At 40.5% G+C, this 16,891-nt stretch overlaps 1 protein-coding gene across 12 annotated transcripts in view; it reads left to right on the forward strand.

Moving 5' to 3' along the window:
- TLK2 (tousled like kinase 2) overlaps window positions 1–16,891 on the forward strand; it is a 116,507-nt gene that overhangs the window by 29,409 nt on the left and 70,207 nt on the right. For 6 of the 12 annotated variants that reach the window (XM_040452012.1, XM_040452013.1, XM_040452008.1 and 3 more), the window contains exons 3-6: window positions 9,734–9,805; window positions 10,001–10,070; window positions 11,098–11,141; window positions 11,873–11,968. The exons of 3 other annotated variants lie outside the window; for them this stretch is intronic. In XM_040452012.1, coding sequence (XP_040307946.1) covers window positions 9,734–9,805; window positions 10,001–10,070; window positions 11,098–11,141; window positions 11,873–11,968 — 282 coding nt within the window. The remainder of the gene's footprint in view (window positions 1–9,733; window positions 9,806–10,000; window positions 10,071–11,097; window positions 11,142–11,872; window positions 11,969–16,891) is intronic. 3 more of the 12 variants (XM_040452010.1, XM_040452011.1, XM_040452009.1) reach the window with 1 other exon arrangement.

Below are 16,891 nucleotides of genomic sequence, written 5' to 3' on the forward strand. Positions count from 1 at the left end.
AAAATTTTTTTTCTTTAATCTTTATTTTTTTGAGAGAGAGACAGAGTGTGAGCAGGAGAGGAGCTGAGGGGAGGGAGACACAGAATCAGAAGCAGGCTCCAGGCCCTGAGCTGTCAGCACAGAGCGCGACGCGGGGCCTGAACTCACGAACCGTGAGATCATGACCTGAGCCGAAGTCAGACACTTAACCAACTGAGCCACCCAGGCGCCCCATTTATTTATGTATTTATTTTTTAAAGTAAACTCTACCCCAAACATTGGGCTTGAACTCATGACCCTGGGATCACGAGTTGCCTGCTCTACCAACTGAGCCAGCCAGGTGCCCCTGCCCAGTTTTTAATCAGGTTATTGTGTTTTTGTTGATTTGTGGGAATTCTTTATATATTCTGGATATTAACTCCTTATCATAGACTATATGGTTCACAAATATTTTCTCCTGAGGGTTCCCTTTTCACTCTGTTGATCATGTGTTTGGGTTTTTTTTTGTTGTTGTTTTAAAATTTTTTTTAAATGTTTATCATTTTTGAGAGAGAGAGAGACAGAGTGAGAGTATGGGAATGACAGAGAGAGACCAAGACACGGAATGCAAAGCAGGCTTCAGGCTCTGAGCTGTCAGCACAGAGCCCTACGTGGGGCTCGAACTAACGAACCAACTGTGAGATCAACTGTGAGACCTGAGCCAAAGTTGGCTGCTTAACCAACTGAGCCCCCCAGGTGCCCCTGTTGGTCATTTATGTCTATTTGTTTTTGAAAGAGAGAGAACACGAGCTGTGGAGGAGCAGAGAAAGAGGGAGACACAGAATCCAAAGCAGGCTGCAGACTCTGAGCTGTCAGCCCAGAGCCCAATGTGGGGATTGAACTCATATGACCTGAGCCAAAGTCGGACGCTTAACCGACTGAGACACCCACGAGCCCCAATCATGTTTTTTGATGCACAGAGGATTTTAATTTTGGTGTAGTCCACTTTATCTTTTGTTTGTTTTTGGTTGCCTATGCTTTTGGAGTCCTCGATTTTGAGTTAATTCCTGTATGTGATGTAAGATAAGGGTCCAACTTCATTCTTTTGCTTATGGATTTCCGGTTTTCCTAACACCATTTGTTGACAAGAGTGTCCTTTTCACTGTTGAATGGTCTTGGCATTCTTGTTGAAAATCTTCTATGTCAAGTCATCCTTTAAAAAAATTTTTTTTTGGGGGGGGTGCCTGGGTGGCTCAGTCAGTCGAGCATCTGGCTTCGGCTTAGGTCATGATCTCACAGTTTGTGGGTTCGAGCCCTGCATCAGGCTCTGTGCTGACAGCTTAGAGCTTGGAGCCTGCTTCTGATTCTGTGCCTCCCTCTCTCTCTGCTCCTTCCCCGCTCATGCTCTGTCTCTCTCTCTCCTTCAAAAATAAATAAAAACATTAAAAAATTTTTTTAAAAAATTTGTTTAATGTTTATTTATTTTTGAAAAAGAGACAGCACAAGCAGGGGAGGCGCAGAGAGAGAGGGAGACACAGGATCCAAAGCAGGCTCCAGTCCCTGAGCTGTCAGCACAGAGCCCGATGAGGGGCTTGAACCCACAAACTGCGAGATCATGACCTGAGCCACACTTGCATGCTTACCCGACTGAGCCACCCAGGTGCCCCTCTATCAAATCACCCTTCTTATGCAGTACATCTTAAACTCATACAGAGCTGTGTGTCAATTAAATCTCAATAAAACTGAAAAAAAAATCAAAGAAAAAATTGGAATAAAAAACCCCCCAACAAACCATTTGACCATATATGTGAAAGTTTATTTCTAGGTTTCTGCTTTATTCCATTTTGTCTCTATCTTGTGTTTATGCCAGTGCCGTACTGTTTTGATTACTATAGTGTTGTAGGAAGTTTTGAAATCAGAAAGTGGGAGACCTCCAACTTTGTTCTTTTGCAAGATTGTTTTGGCTATTTGAGGTTTTTTTGTTTTTTTTTGTTTTTGTTTGTCTGTCTGTTTTTGCAGTTTTATACCTTTATTTGACAATCAGTGATTAGTTCTCATCCACATTAACTGTACATTTTTGCAAGTAGTGACCGTGATAGATACATAGGTAGCCAACGTATAGAGCTCGTTTGGTGAATCTTCATCCTTGTTACGTTTTCTGGATAACCATACGCACAGATGGGGTGGAACTTTCTTTATTTCTTTGATGCAGACAGCTTTGTCGAGCCTGGTGTCGGTGCGCGCATCTGGAGTTCCTATCTCCTTCATGGCAAATTTCTGGGTCTCTTTGAGTGTGCAAGGGGCACTCTTCTTGGAAGCCACTCCTTGGGTGCACTTGTAAATGTTGATGGTACGTTCTCTGGTCACTACCTTGATGATGGCAGAATGGCCCTTCTTCTTCTCCCTGCTTTGCGGGAGCCATTCTGCCAGGCCCTGGCTGGAAAGTGCTATTTGAGGTCTTCATACAGCTTTTAATGGTAAAGCACTAGAGGAGTTACCTTGAAAAAGGAAAGAACTGTGTTCTGTCTATGCTTTTTATTTCTGTTGTTTTATTCAGTACAGTAAAATGTGAAACAAGTAAGAGATACAAATTGTGGAAAGGAAGATACAAACTTATTACTTAAAAATGCTGTGATTTTGTATCTGGACAAGTAAACCAAAGGAACAAACTAACAGATGATTAGAAAGAATAACAATTCAGTAAAGTGATTTAATGAAATATATGAAAACTATATGATTCCTGAATGTCAGCAGTGTAAGAGAAATTGGAAAAATTAAGTCCCAGTTGTTAGAGCTTCAAATATATGACATTGTCACAGTGGTGAATGGGAGTTAAACTTGATGGCCCCTAAGCGTTTCTGCTTTCGGGTTTAATTTACCCCTGGGGGTGGTAATTGAGTCCAGAGGTCTGAACTGGAACTGTATAAAGCTGGGAATTGGAAAGCTTCTCTGTGAGCTAGGACTGGTAAAACGGCCCACTGGTCCAAGACATAGGACAGAAGTGAGCTACTTATATTAGGTTTGTGGCTGTTAAAAGCCGCCTTCAAGAAGTGGGGCGCCTGGCTGGCTCAGTTGGTAGAAGACACGACTCTAGGTCTCGAGATCCTTAGTTTGAGCCCCATGTTGGGGTGTAGAGGTTACTTAAAAAAAATTAAAAGCCACCTGCAAGAAATGGAAACTTCAACCTTGTGTGGAAATCTTGGTCAGGATGACTAATGTATAAATAAATGTGTTTGGAACTGATGAATAGTATAGGGCATTGGCAGAGGCAGACATTAAACTGTTTTTGGGACTGCCCCTGACCCCTGAAATGTAGAAGACGCTCGGAAAGCTGGACATGAACTCATACAAAACGTACAAAGCACTCTATTAAAAAGATGCATCCAATGGAAAATTTTCAGTTGAGGAACTGATAATAATAGACCAATTTGTAAAAGCACTTAATTATTTAATATATAGTCCATATTCAGTTTCTGCCTTTGTCTCAATAATGCCCTTTATAGCTGGTTTTGATTTGTTTCAATATTCAGGGTCAGATCAAGGATCATACATTTAATTTACTCATACCTTCTTGTCCCCTTTTAATGTAGTTGAGTTTTTCCTGCCATTTTTGTTTGTTTTTTAGTGATAGTGGCATTTTTGAAAGATAACATTCAGTTTGCCTAAAAGCTTTTATTTAGCTCTTTTACTAGACAGTAAGCTGCCTTAGAACAGGCAATATATGTCATTTATCCCTGTTAATCTAATTTAATCTAATGATTTTATAATAATTTGGGATGCTGTGCTTCAGAAAAGGACAGCAAAAGGGAGGATTAAATAATTCTTAATCCTTTTTCTTCTGGTTAGACACAGAGAACCATAAGAAGCCTTGTGCCTCACACACAGCATTTCAAACACAACAGTGTGCATCACTGTTAGGTACACTTGCCAGTGTATTTCAGTATCAATAATTCCGAGTAAAAAATAGACTGTTCAGTTCTCTCTTCTCTGTATCACATTTGCCATTTCCTCTTGAAAGTGAGGGATATTTGGTGAGTCAAGTGTATAGTTAAAATACGATGTGTGGTTTTATTACTATCCAAAGGAAAAAAAAAACTTCATAATGGTTACAATAAAGGTAATTCATGAACAGAATATTTTGAAAATTTGGGCATAGGAATGTTCAGTTTAAATTATTGTAGAATTCTTGGGGCGCCTGGGTGGCTCAGTCAGTTAAGTGTCTGACTTCAGCTCAGGTGATAAACTCATGATTCGTGGGTTCGAGCCCCGCGTTGGGCCCTGTGCTGACAGCTCGGAGCCTGGAACCTGCTTCAGATTCTGTGTCTCCCTTTCTTTCTGCCCCTCCCCCACTGATGTTCTGTCTCTCTCTTTCAAAAATAAATACATGTTAAAAAAAAAAAATTAGGGGCGCCGGGTGGTTCAGTCGGTTAAGCGTCCGACTTCAATTTAGGTCATGATCTCGTGGTTCATGAGTTCGAGTCCTGCGTCGGGCTCTGTGCTGATAGCTCGGAGCTTGGAGCCTGCTTCGGATTCTGTGTCTCCCTCTCTCTCTCTTCCCCCCTACTCGCTCTCTCAAAAATAAACAAACATTTAAAAAGAATTATTGTAGAATTTTTGTGTAAATAAAACTCCTTTTTGTCTCATTCAAAACATCATGGAACTCTATACCATTGTAGGAATAAGTCTTTTGCTGAGTTATGTCACTAGGAATACATGATTTGATTTTGTTTCTTCTCCCTAGTTTCACTTTATTATTTTCGCAGCTTCCCAAGTATCTCACTATGAAGCTCTCTGTTGTAGTGTGTTTATTATACTTAAAAAGTAGTGTGTTAAGAATATGGCGAAAGGAATACTTGATACACCCTAGTAAGAATGCAAATTATTTTTGACACTAAGCCTAGTGACTATTGGTTTTTAATAGTTTTATTGAGATATAATTCATATACAGTACAATTTACCCCTTTTAAAATATGCAATCCACTGCTTTTTTAGTATATTCACAGTTACATACCATTCCGTTCCATTGTATGGAATTTTGTTTATCCATTCATCAATTGGACATTAAATGTCTTTTGTGAATAATGATGCTATACATTTGTGTCCAAATTTTTGTGCATATTCGTTTCTTTTCCTTATATACCTAGGAGTAGCATTCTGGGTCATACAGTAATTATGTTTAATTGTTTGAGGAGCTGCCTGTTTTTGAAAGCAACTGCACCATTTTGTGTTCCCACCAGCAATATATTTCTGGTGAGAACATAGTTTCTCCACATTCTTGCCAGCACTTTTTTTGTAAATCAAGTGTAATTAGCATATAGTGTTATATTAATTTAAGGTGTATAATACAGTGATTCAACAATTCTGTGCATATCTCAGTGCTCATTGCCAGCACTTTCTTACTTTTTTTTTTTTTTTAATGTTTACTTATTTTTGAGAGAGAGAGAGCAAGTGAGCTGGAGAGGGGCAGAGAGAGGGAGGGAGACACAGAATCCAAAGCAGACTCCAGGCTCTGAGCTGTCAGCACAGAGCCCGACACGGGGCTTGAACTCATGAACCTTGAGATCATGACCTGAGCTGAAGTCGGATGCTTAACTCACTGAGCCACCCAGGCACCCCCCCTTACTTCTTTTTTAGTCTAGCCATTCTAGTAGGTCTGAAATGGTGTCTCATTTTGGTTATGATTTGTATTTCCCGTGAGCTAATGGTGTTGAGCTTCTTTTCATGTGTTTATTGACCATTTGTATATAGTCTTTGGAGAAATGTCTGTTCAGATCTTTTGCCCCTTTTTAAATTGTTTTTGCTCTGAAGTCAGCTGTTAATCTTATTGGGATTCCCTTGTAAGTGATGCATTATATTTCTGCTTGTTAAGACTTTCTCCTGAGGGGGTTCCTGGGTGGCGTAGTAGGTTAGCGGTCTGACTCTTGATTCCGGTTCAGGTGATTGTTTGTGGGGTTGTTAATGGGGTCTAGCCCTGCTTGGGATTCTTTTGCTCCCTCTCTCAACGCCTCTACCCCACTCACACGCATGATCTCTGTCTCTGTCTCAAAAATAAATAAACTTTAAAAAAAAAAAAGAGGGGGCGCCTGGGTGGCTCAGTCAGTTAAGCATCTGGCTTCACCTCAGGTCATTATCTCACTGCTTGTGAGGTCGAGCCTTGTGTTGACCGCTCAGAGCCTGGATCCTGCCTCAGATTCTGTCTCCCTCTCTCTGCCCCTCCCCTGCTCACACTCTGTCTCTCTCTCTCTCCCTCTCAAAAATAAACAAACATCAAAAAAAAAGGGGGGTGTGTGTGCCTGGGTGGCTCCGTTGGTTAAACGTCCGACTCTTGATTTTGGCTCACACTTGGTGGGTTCGAGCCCCGAGTCAGACTCTGCACTGACAGCATGGAACCTGCTTGGGATTCTCTGTTTCCCTCTCTCTCTGCCCCACATGCGCATGTTCTCTCCCTCTCTCTCACTGTCTAAAATAGATAAATGAACTTTAATTAATTTCTTTATTTTTAAGATTTTTGTCTTTGTCTTTTTTCTTTCCCTTTTTTTTTTTTTTTAAGAGAGACAGAGGTAGCATGAGCAGGGGAGGGAGAGGGAGAGGGGGAGAGAGAGAGAGAGAGAGAGAGAGAGAGAGAGAGAGAGAGAGAGAGAAAGAGAAAGAATATCCCAAGCAGGCACTGCCTGCTCGAACCTGCAAAGCCATGAGATAGATCATGACCTGAGCTGAAACCAAGAGTTGGATGCTTAACTGACTGAACCACACAGGCTCTCCAAATAAATAAACTATAAAAAATTTTTCTTTCAGAAGATTTTCTCCTGTCTTTGCCTTTGAGCATTTTTCCTATGATGTGGCTGTTTGTGGGTCTCTTTGTGTTTATCATGCTTGGAATTCATTAAGCTTCTTGGATGAATAAGTTGTTGCTTTTCAGTAAATTTGAGAAATTTTCAGCCATTATTTCTTTGGATATGTTTTTCTGCTTCTTTTCTGCTCACCTCTCTCTCTCTCTCTTTCTCTCTCTCACCTCAATTATGTGCATTGTGGCATACTTAACATTTTCCCACGTTTCTCTGAGGCTGTTTATTTTTCTTCTATTTTCTCTCTGGTTTTCAGCTTGCATAATTTCTATTGATCTATCTTCACATTTGCTAATGATTTCTTCTGTCACTTAATTTCTACTCTTGAGCCTCTCTAGTGCATTTTTTTATTTCCATTATTGTGGTTTTCATCTCCATAATTCCCCTTTTTTAAAAAATATATATTTCTTTGTTTCTATTGATATTCGCTGTTTAATACAACATTGTCACTCACACTTTTTTTCTTTAATTGTGGTTTCCTTTGGCTCTGTGAACATACTTATATGGCTGTTCTGAATATTTTTCTGTTAAATCCAATATCTAGTCACTCTCACAGGTAGTTTCTTTAGTCTGCCATTTTTTCGTCCTGGTATATGGGTCATATTTTTGTATTTGCATGCCTCATGATTTTTTGTTGGAAACTGGTCATTTTAGATGACGTATTGTACCAACTCTGGGTACTGAGTTCTCATCCCAGTCTTGAACTTGTTATTGTTTTGTTTTTAAAGAGAAGCTCTTACTTTTTTTTTTTTTTGAGTTTATTTATTTTTGACAGAGAAGACAGAGAATGAGTGGGGGAGAGGCAGGGAGAGAGGGACAGAGGCTCCAAGTAGGCTCGTGCTGACAGCAGAGAGCCCAGTGCGAGGCTTGAACTCACGAACCATGAGATCACGACCTGAGCTGAAGTCATGCTTAACTGACTGACCCACCCAGGTGCCCTGATGGACTTATTATTGTTGTTTGCTTGTTTATTTGTTTAGTGACTGGCTAGATTATTTTAGTGACGTCTTTTCTATCCACTGTTCATCCAGTGTCAAGCCTCTGGTGGTGACTTTGGGGAGACACAGCTTTAAGTATGCCTACAGTCACCCTGGGATGACTGGTACTAATAGAGCTTTCGTTCCCTGACCAACCCAGCTGTTAAAACTCCACTAATTGCCCGGATTGCTCTCTTGTTTTCAACAGTGCCCTGAGGCTTAAATTCCTCTACAAACTAATCAGATCAAATTGGGGCTCCTTGGAAGGAAGAGTTTCTGAGGTCAGTGTTTGCTGTTTGTTCTGACCCCAGGAGGACTTCTCCCAGGTGTCTTATTCCCTGGTTCTCTTCTGCAAACTAGCTGGCCTACAGTCTAAGCCGTATCTTCATTTCACCCACAGATCTTCTGTTTGCCTTTCTTTTACCACAGCTTCCACTGTTCTTGAGAATACTCTTAGGCTTAAACTCGTCCATGGGAATGAAGTCAAGTCTTTTGGGAAGAGATTTGGTACTAAGTGTTCCTGCCTTTCTCCTGAGGCAGAGTATTTGAGTCAGGTTCCTGGAGTTGGGGATGGGGATGATGGCAATCTTTTCTGTGAGTGACATTCTGGATCTGGGAGCTGAGTGCTGGGGCGGGTGGAGGATGGGAGTCAGTGGGAAGGAAGCGCATGCAGCAGCCTATCCAGATGTGGAGCCACCATCATCTCATGAGCTGGATGGAAGAGCTCTTGGGGTCCCGCTATTCTCAGTGTGCCACGCCTGAGGTATAGCTTCTGTTCTGCAAGTGGGGGTTGCACACGGGGCAGCCCCTGCTTTTGATGTACTTGCCTGGGACTTAGTGTCAGCAGCAGGGGCCTGGGGACAGTCCAGCTCCTTAGAGAAGAAAGCTCTTGGACTGAGAGCTGGGGGAAGAAGGAGCCATGTGTTCTTGGCCACTGCGAGAACGGGAACATTGCTGACATGGGAGAGGGGAGGAGTGGGAGTGGTCTGGGTTCAAATTCCTCAGACTTTGACCTTTCAGCCTGAATTTTCATAGATTTTTATTGAATGATTATTTTCTTCATTTACTGTTTCCCCTTAGGGACTATTTCCAGAGGCCTTGAATGATGGTTTTTTTTGTTTGTTTGTTTATTTTTTTAAATAATTTTCACCAGTTTCACTGAGGAGCGGGCCAGCAGAGCCCCTCATGCCATTAGGGTGGAAGTCAGTCTCTTGTAACTTTGGTTTTTGAGCTAGTGGTCATGCCTCCTTAAAGCCTGACTCAGAAAAGCAGTTCCTTCATATTCTAGTCTCTGACCATTCTTTGTAAGAAACTCTTAACATCCTCCTTAACATATCAACTTTCAGATGATGCCTGTATGATACAGAAGGGCAAGAGAATGGATTTCCCCTGCTTATTTTCCTTAAAAAATGAATTCACTGCGTGCAGAAGTACTCTAGAAGGGAAAATTTGCACATGATTACAGAGTTGGTATTTTTAAGTGTTTATGTATTTATTTTTGAGAGAGAGAGCACGAGCGAGAAAGGGTGAACAGGAATGGGGGAGGGGCAGAGAGAGAGGGAGAGAGAGAATCCCAAGCAGGCTCTGAGCTGTTAGTGCACAGCCCCTCGCAGGGCTCAAACTCCTGAACTGTGATCATGACCTGAGTCAAATCAAGAGTCGGACACTTAAAGATTTTATTTTTAAGCAATCCCTACACCCTACATCATGGGGCTTAAACCTACAACCCCAGGATCAAGAGTTGCGTGGTTTACCGACTGAGCCTAGAGAATTTTAATGTGAGGGCACCATCGTATAGTTGATGGAGTTCTTTTCAAGTTGGCTTTTACGGGTACTGTAGTTAATTCTTGACTTCTTTGACTTCAGACATCAAAATTGGCAGGCTTCTTCAGTGTCGCTGTCATCTTAAATTAGTTTCTTTTGATTCCTTTTTTTTTTTTCCTCTCTTTCCAGGGGCCACTCAATAGTGAGTCTTCCAATCAGAGCTTGTGCAGCGTGGGGTCCTTGAGTGATAAAGAAGTAGAGGTAAGAGGCCACATTCACTATGAGACTACACATTCCCACACCCTCAGTCTGGGTTGAAAGGTAGCACTGCATAACTCCAGGACTCTGATTTAGGACTTGCTTTCTGTCTTCTTATAAGTTTGATATTTTGTACCTACTCTCATAATGTGAAAAAGTTAACAAAATGCTAATTGTGATGTATATGGTATTTAACAGACTCCTGAGAAAAAACAGAATGACCAGCGAAACCGGAAAAGAAAAGCTGAACCATATGAAACTAGCCAAGGTATTAATAATTTCATACCAATAAAAATACTAAATTCTTGGAATTTAGATACTTAGAATTTCCAACTCACAAGAAATAATTAGTTCCTACACAGGGATTCCTAACAAAGGAGATTTGTGTACCTTAAGGGAATATCAGGCTGTTTATTATAGACTCGCCATTTGATACACACTTGCCAAAAGTGTCAGTTCTTTGGGGACCCTTGTTTTCCCTGTTGTAAGTTAACGATCTTCTCACCACAGGTTTTTCTTCAGACTAAGCATGTATTATACAGAAAAGAGGTTACATTGGTGTTGTAACTATGTCTTGCATTAGCTCAGTGATTTGTTAATAATTGGTAGCCAGAAATGGTTTCAATTTACATGGCTGTCCTTTGTACCTGCTCTCCTGTGGCAATTCAGTTGAGCATTGGCACCCAGTGGGCTAAATCTATAAATATGATGGGTTATGATGCCAAATATCTTTGTGTAATTAAAAAGGGAATAAATGGTTTGCTTCGTCACCTCCACCCCCTCTAAGGAATGGAAGTCACAGTCTTTTTTGCATTTTTCTTATTTTTTTTATCTACAAATTATTTTTTACTTTTGGGCAGGGGGCAGAAAATTGTCCCAAAGCGACATGGTCACATAAAGTTTTTTGTGGCCTAGCATAAAACCCTTTAGTCCTGATGAGTTTGTTTTGAATTTTTTGTTCTCTTGATTGAGGGCATGGACTGTACATTTGTTTTATTTTGATTCATAGCTGTGGCCTAGGTTTTCTTACCATATTATAAAAGAAAGATTAGCAAATCTTAAAGGAAAGCAAGCTGAGAAAAAGTCTTCCTTTCACTGCTTATTAAGGCTTTTATTAGATGGAGGAAACTGTCTCTGTTCTTAGGATACAGGTAATTTGGCTTATTTGTTAAAAGTAAAGCCAGTACTTGAATTGATGATGACATACGCAGTTAGTGAATGCATAGTACGTTTTAGTGAATGATGGTTTACGTATGTTGTTGGAAAAACTATACTTACTTTGGTTTCATTTTCAGGGAAAGGCACTCCTAGGGGACATAAGATTAGTGATTACTTTGAGGTAAGTTAAATTTTTGGAAAAAAAGTTTAGTGATTTTTTAAAAATCTGAATCCTTGCCTTCATTTAAGGCTTTAGAAAGCAGTGTTTTGCCTTTACTGTGCTCTCCTCCCCTTCCTCCCCGTCTTCATCAATCTGATGTTGGCCCTTCTCTCTCTGTTAAGAGGAAACTGCTGCTGACTTCCTAAATTTAAATTTGTTTATGATGTGTCTTGTCTGTGATGATATAAAAATTCACAAATGAGGTGATGTTTCTCTTGGCCAGACTAGGTTTCGGGTCTTGCAAAGATTGAAATGGAGTGACTTGGACTCTTCTTTTGTCCTCTTCCCTTTAGTTCGGTGGGACACGTAGCGAGCTCACTGACCCATCGTTAGTGGTTCCTAAAGAAGACACTAACATCCACTGTACCACTGTATTCCTGCTTCGGGTTATTTTGAGACAAGAAGGGAAAACATTCTTCTCTGATGTCCTTTCAAAACCATGTGTACCTTCAGCTTTCAGCCACGTTTTCTTTATATCTTTTTGGTACATTTCTGCTGGAGCTCCTTCTTAAAATCTCACTGAAAAGCTAGCCAAAATTTGACTTACATGGTATTTTTCTCTTTAGCATGAGATGTATTGACTTAAAGGGGCCATATAATTAAGACCTGTTTGTGTGTTAATCTTTTACTCTCCTTATCTGAAGCACAGTACTGTTTTGAATTATTCATATCCGTTTTTCCCTGTTGGCCAGTTTGCTGGGGGAAGCGGGCCAGGAACCAGCCCTGGCAGAAGTGTTCCGCCAGTTGCACGATCCTCACCGCAACATTCCTTATCCAATCCCTTACCGGTAAGCATTCACCTGGAGAAATTTGACACCTGTTGTAGGAGGCGAGAACCCAGGATCACTCCAGCAGTTTCTCTTCCGTTAACTACCCAGGGGAATGAGGCACTGAGGAGAAACATTCAGTGCTACCTGTGAGTCACTGAGACTCAAGTCTGTCTCCGTAAATTTATGTTGCACAAGAGCTACCCCTGTTTCTCAGTATAGTAAGTTACCTCTAAGCCTACAGCTCAGTTCCGTCAAGGAAATGATTTCCAATTTAAAAGTAAACTTTGTATCCTTGCCAAACTTAAATATAAGTTTGGCATTTGATTTATTTTCAAGGCTTTCTCAGTGATGTGGTAGAGAAACTCATGTTACTCAAATTTGAGATGGGTTTGTTACCTTCCCTTTTTTTTCTTTTAAATAAGATTTTTATTTTTAAATAATCTCTACGCCCAGTGTGGGGCTCGAACTCACAACCCCTGAGATCAAGAGTCGCAGGCTTCACCGACCGAGCCAGCCAAGCCCATCTGTTTCCGTCCTTCAAGTGAGAACTGAAGATCTTAAGACCATTATAGCCAGATTAGTGGTTCTCAACGTGGGGTAGTTTTGCCTCTCAGGGAACATTTGGCACTGTTGGAGTAATTTTTGATCACAACTGGAGGGTGGGAGGAGGGAGCTGTAGGCATCTAGTAGGCAGAGGCCAGATGCTAGTAAACATCCTACAAAGTACAGAATAGGCCCTCATAGTAAAGAGTTTCTTGCTCCAATTGTCACTGGTGCCGAGATTGAGACTCCTGAGCTAGCTGCCTATTAGGGGATTTTGTGTTAATTTACTTGAGTGCCTTTGGGTAATTTGTTGATACCATACAAGATCTTTGTACTCAGGAGTGTGTTCTGTCTGCTGATGCCTCAGGTATTGCTTTGGGATTTGGGGGGAAGAGGGATCTCCCTATGTTCAGTTTTTGTGCTAGGTCTGTTTTTAGGAAAGCTGTTTGACTCTGCTACCTTAGCAGAGTTGGGTAATACTGATCTTCTCCTAAGTGATTTAGTCTTCTGTGTTAAAGTGTTTAGAATGCATTTCTTTTCCTCTTCTATCTCGTAAAGACATGCGTTCATTAAGGTGACTGCAGTTATTAAAGCACTTGGTAAACTGTATCCAACTTGAAAATTTGGCTATTATCTTGTCATCCTTGCTATATTTAAAAATGTTAGAAATGTAAAGGGGTGCCTGGATGGTTCAACTGGAAGTGTCCTCCTCTTGATCTCAGCTCAGGTCACGATCTCACGGTACATGAGATCAAGTTCCACATCAGGGTCTATGATGACAGCACGGAACCTGCTTGAGATTCTCTCTCTCTCTGTCTCTGTCTCTCTGTCTGTCTCTCCCTTTCCCTCTCCCTCTCTCTCTCTTCCTCCCCCCTCCCCCCCGCACTCCTGCACGTGCATGTGAGCTCTCTCTCTCAAAATAAACATTTTAAAAAAAGTTAGAAATGTTTGATGTGTAGATCTATTTGGTTAGGTTGAGGGTTTTTAGGTAACTGTTGAGGAGGCTTGTGTCTATTTTTCTTAACATTTATTTATATGTTCATTAAAATTTTTTTTTAGAATTTGTAAAGTAATCTCTGTACCCAACGTGGGGCTCAGATTCACAACCCCAAGATCAAGAGGTGCATGCTCCACTGCCTGAGCCGGCAGGGCGCCCCTATTTTTAATTATTAAACCAATTAAAGTGCTTAAAGTATTCCAACACAAGAAAGAAATATTACCAGCCTCCCTCCCCAAACCCCCTTATGCTCCCTGCCAGTTATTAGCCCCCTCCCTGTCATTGGGAATAGCCACTGTCCTGATTTCTAACAGCAGAGATGTTTTTTTTCTTTCTGTTTTTGTATTTTGTATGAAAGAAATCATACAATGTACACTCTTATGTCTGTCTTCTTTTGTTCAACATTACTTCTGTGAGATGAATCCGTATTGTTGTGTGTTTTGTTGTAGATCACTCATTGTCACTGGTGTGTGGTATGATTTTAATATTTTTATTTACTAACATTTTAATTAAAAAAATTTTTTTAAGTTTATTTATTTTGAGAGAGAGTGTGAGCAAGCAAGCAGGGCAGGGGCAGAGAGAGAGGGAGGGAGAATCCTAAGCAGGTTCCATGCTGTCAGCACAGAGCCCATCATGGGGCTCAAACTCATGAACTGTGAGATCATGACCTAAGTTGAAATCAGGAGTTGGACGTTCAACCAACTGAGCCAACCAGGCGCTCCTGTATTTTAATTTTTAACTATTTGGTTAATCTGTTGCACATCTTCTTCCACTAGAATGTTAATCTCATGAGACCAGGGACTTTGCTTTGTAGTTGATTGCTATTTCCGTCTCTCAGTCTTATTACCTAACGGTATAATTATTATTACTGTTTTTTTGACTTGACGTGAAGAGATAATATCTTGTTCAGTTTTTGGTCTTTAACACCCAAAACCGTGCTTGGCACACATAGCAGATGCTCAGAGTCGTTGAAAAGAAGAATCGAGGGGCGCCTGGGTGGCTCAGTTCGTTAAGCGTCCAACTTCGGCTCAGGTCATGATCTCGCGGTCCGTGGGTTCGAGCCCCGCGTCAGGCTCTGTGCTGACAGCTCAGAGCCTGGAGCCTGTTTCAGATTCTGTGTCTTCCTTTTTTCTGACCCTCCCCAGTTCATGCTCTCTCTCTCTCTCTGTGTCTCAAAAATAAATAAATGTTAAAAGAAAAAAAATTAAAAAAAAAAAAAAGAAAAGAAGAATCGATGGATAAAGAATTATTTTAGTTTTTTCCCCCCTAAGTATTTTTTTTGTATTTTTTTTATTTTATTTTTTATTTTTAAAATTTTACATCCAAATTAGTTAGCATATAGTGCAACGATTTCAGGAGTAGATTCCTTAGTGCCGCTTACCCATTTAGCCCATCCCCCCTCCCATGACCCCTCCATTAAACCCTCAGATTGTTCTCCATATTTATGAGTCTCTTCTATTTTGTCCCCCTCCCTGTTTTTATATTCTTTTTGTTTCCCTTCCCTTATGTTCATCTGTTTTGTCTCTTAAAGTCCTCACGTGAGTGAAGTCATATGATTTTTTTCTTTCTCTGACTGACTAATCTCACTTAGCATAATACCCTCCAGTTGCATCCATGTAGTTGCAAATGGCAAGATTTCATTCTTTTTGATGCTCCATTGTATGTATGTATGTGTATATATACATATATATATATATATATATATATACACACACACACACACACACACACACACACACACACCCCACATCTTCTTTATCCATTCATCCATCGATGGACATTTGGGCTCTTTCCATACTTTGGTTATTGTTGATAGTGCTGCTGTAAACATGGGGGTGCATGTGCCCCTTCGAAATAGCACACCTGTATTCCGTGGATCTATGCCTAGTAGTGCAATTGCTGGGTGGTAGGGTAGTTCTATTTTCAGTTTTTTGAGGAACCTCCATACCATTTTCCAGAGTGGCTACACCAGCTTGCATTCCCAGGTTCTTTTGTATTTTTTGTTGAAAACAAAGAAGTACCTAAAACATGAGGCTTTTAATGCAGGAGTTTGGTAAAAACTACAACTCATAGCTGGCAAACTAAGAATGATTTTTAGATTTTTAAAGAGTTGTGGAGACAGAAGAATATATCGCAGAGATGTTATATGGCCTGTAAAGCCTAAAATATTTGTGTGGCCCTTCACAAAAAGGAAATCCTTATAAAGTTAACTCCATATAATCATTCCTTAGGTCAAGAAGTAAAATATTTCCAGCACCCTGGAAACCTGTGTGCTCTTCTCTGATTACAACGCTCTCTACCCTGGAAACAACCACTATTCTAACTTTCATGATTATAATGTGCTCTTCCTTACAGTTCGACCATGTGTGTATCCCTAAACAATATAGTTTTGTTCTGTCATTAAGTCAGTTTTGTTAATCATGGCGTTTAATCATAGTTTTTAAATTTTCTGTATTCTGATTTTTGGTTGTTTGTCCTGGCAGTTACCAAGAGAGGTGTATTTATTATCTCTCATGATTGTGCGAGTTGTTTCTTCATGTATTTATAGTTTTGCTTTGTGTATTATTAAGTGACCCTTCATCTCTTATGATACTTTTTGCTCTAAATGCATTTTATCCAATATTTAATGTATCCAAACCATTATATGGTATAGATATTTCCATTTTTATACTACCAGCTTTTCATTATGTTTTCAGTATACCTGACACATAAATAGTTGAATTTTTCTTTATTCTGTTTAAAGTATTTTTTTAACGTTAGCTTTTATTTTATTTTATTTTATTTATTTTTAACATTTATTTATTTTTTATTTTTTTTTTAATTTTTATTTTTTTCAACGTTTATTTATTTTTGGGACAGAGAGAGACAGAGCATGAACGGGGGAGGGGCAGAGAGAGAGGGAGACACAGAATCGGAAACAGGCTCCAGGCTCTGAGCCATCAGCCCAGAGCCCGACGCGGGGCTCGAACTCACGGACCGCGAGATCGTGACCTGGCTGAAGTCGGACGCTTAACCGACTGCGCCACCCAGGCGCCTCTAACATTTATTTATTTTTGAGAGACAGAGAGAGGCAGAGCATGAGCGAGGGGAGGGCGGGGGAGAGATACAGAATCTGAAGCAGGCTCCAGGCTCTGAGCTGTTTGTTAGCACAGAGCCCAGTGCGGGGCTCGAACTCGTGAACTGCGAGACCATGACCTGAGTTGAAGTCAGGTGCTCAACCAACTGAGCCACCCAGGCACCCCTTTAGCATTTATTTGCCATCTTTTAATGTGTTTTCTATTCATGCTGCATATTCTCTTTTCTTTCATTTCTTGCTTTATTTGGGTTGTTGTTTTTTTGGGGGGGGCAGGTTAATCATTGTGTATTCTCATTCTCCACTAGAAGCTAGGTCCTGTTCGGTG

The sequence above is a fragment of the Herpailurus yagouaroundi genome, unplaced genomic scaffold, assembly GCF_014898765.1.
Source record: "Herpailurus yagouaroundi ecotype Mexico unplaced genomic scaffold, PumYag 206, whole genome shotgun sequence".
Classification (NCBI taxonomy): Eukaryota; Metazoa; Chordata; class Mammalia; order Carnivora; family Felidae; genus Herpailurus; species Herpailurus yagouaroundi.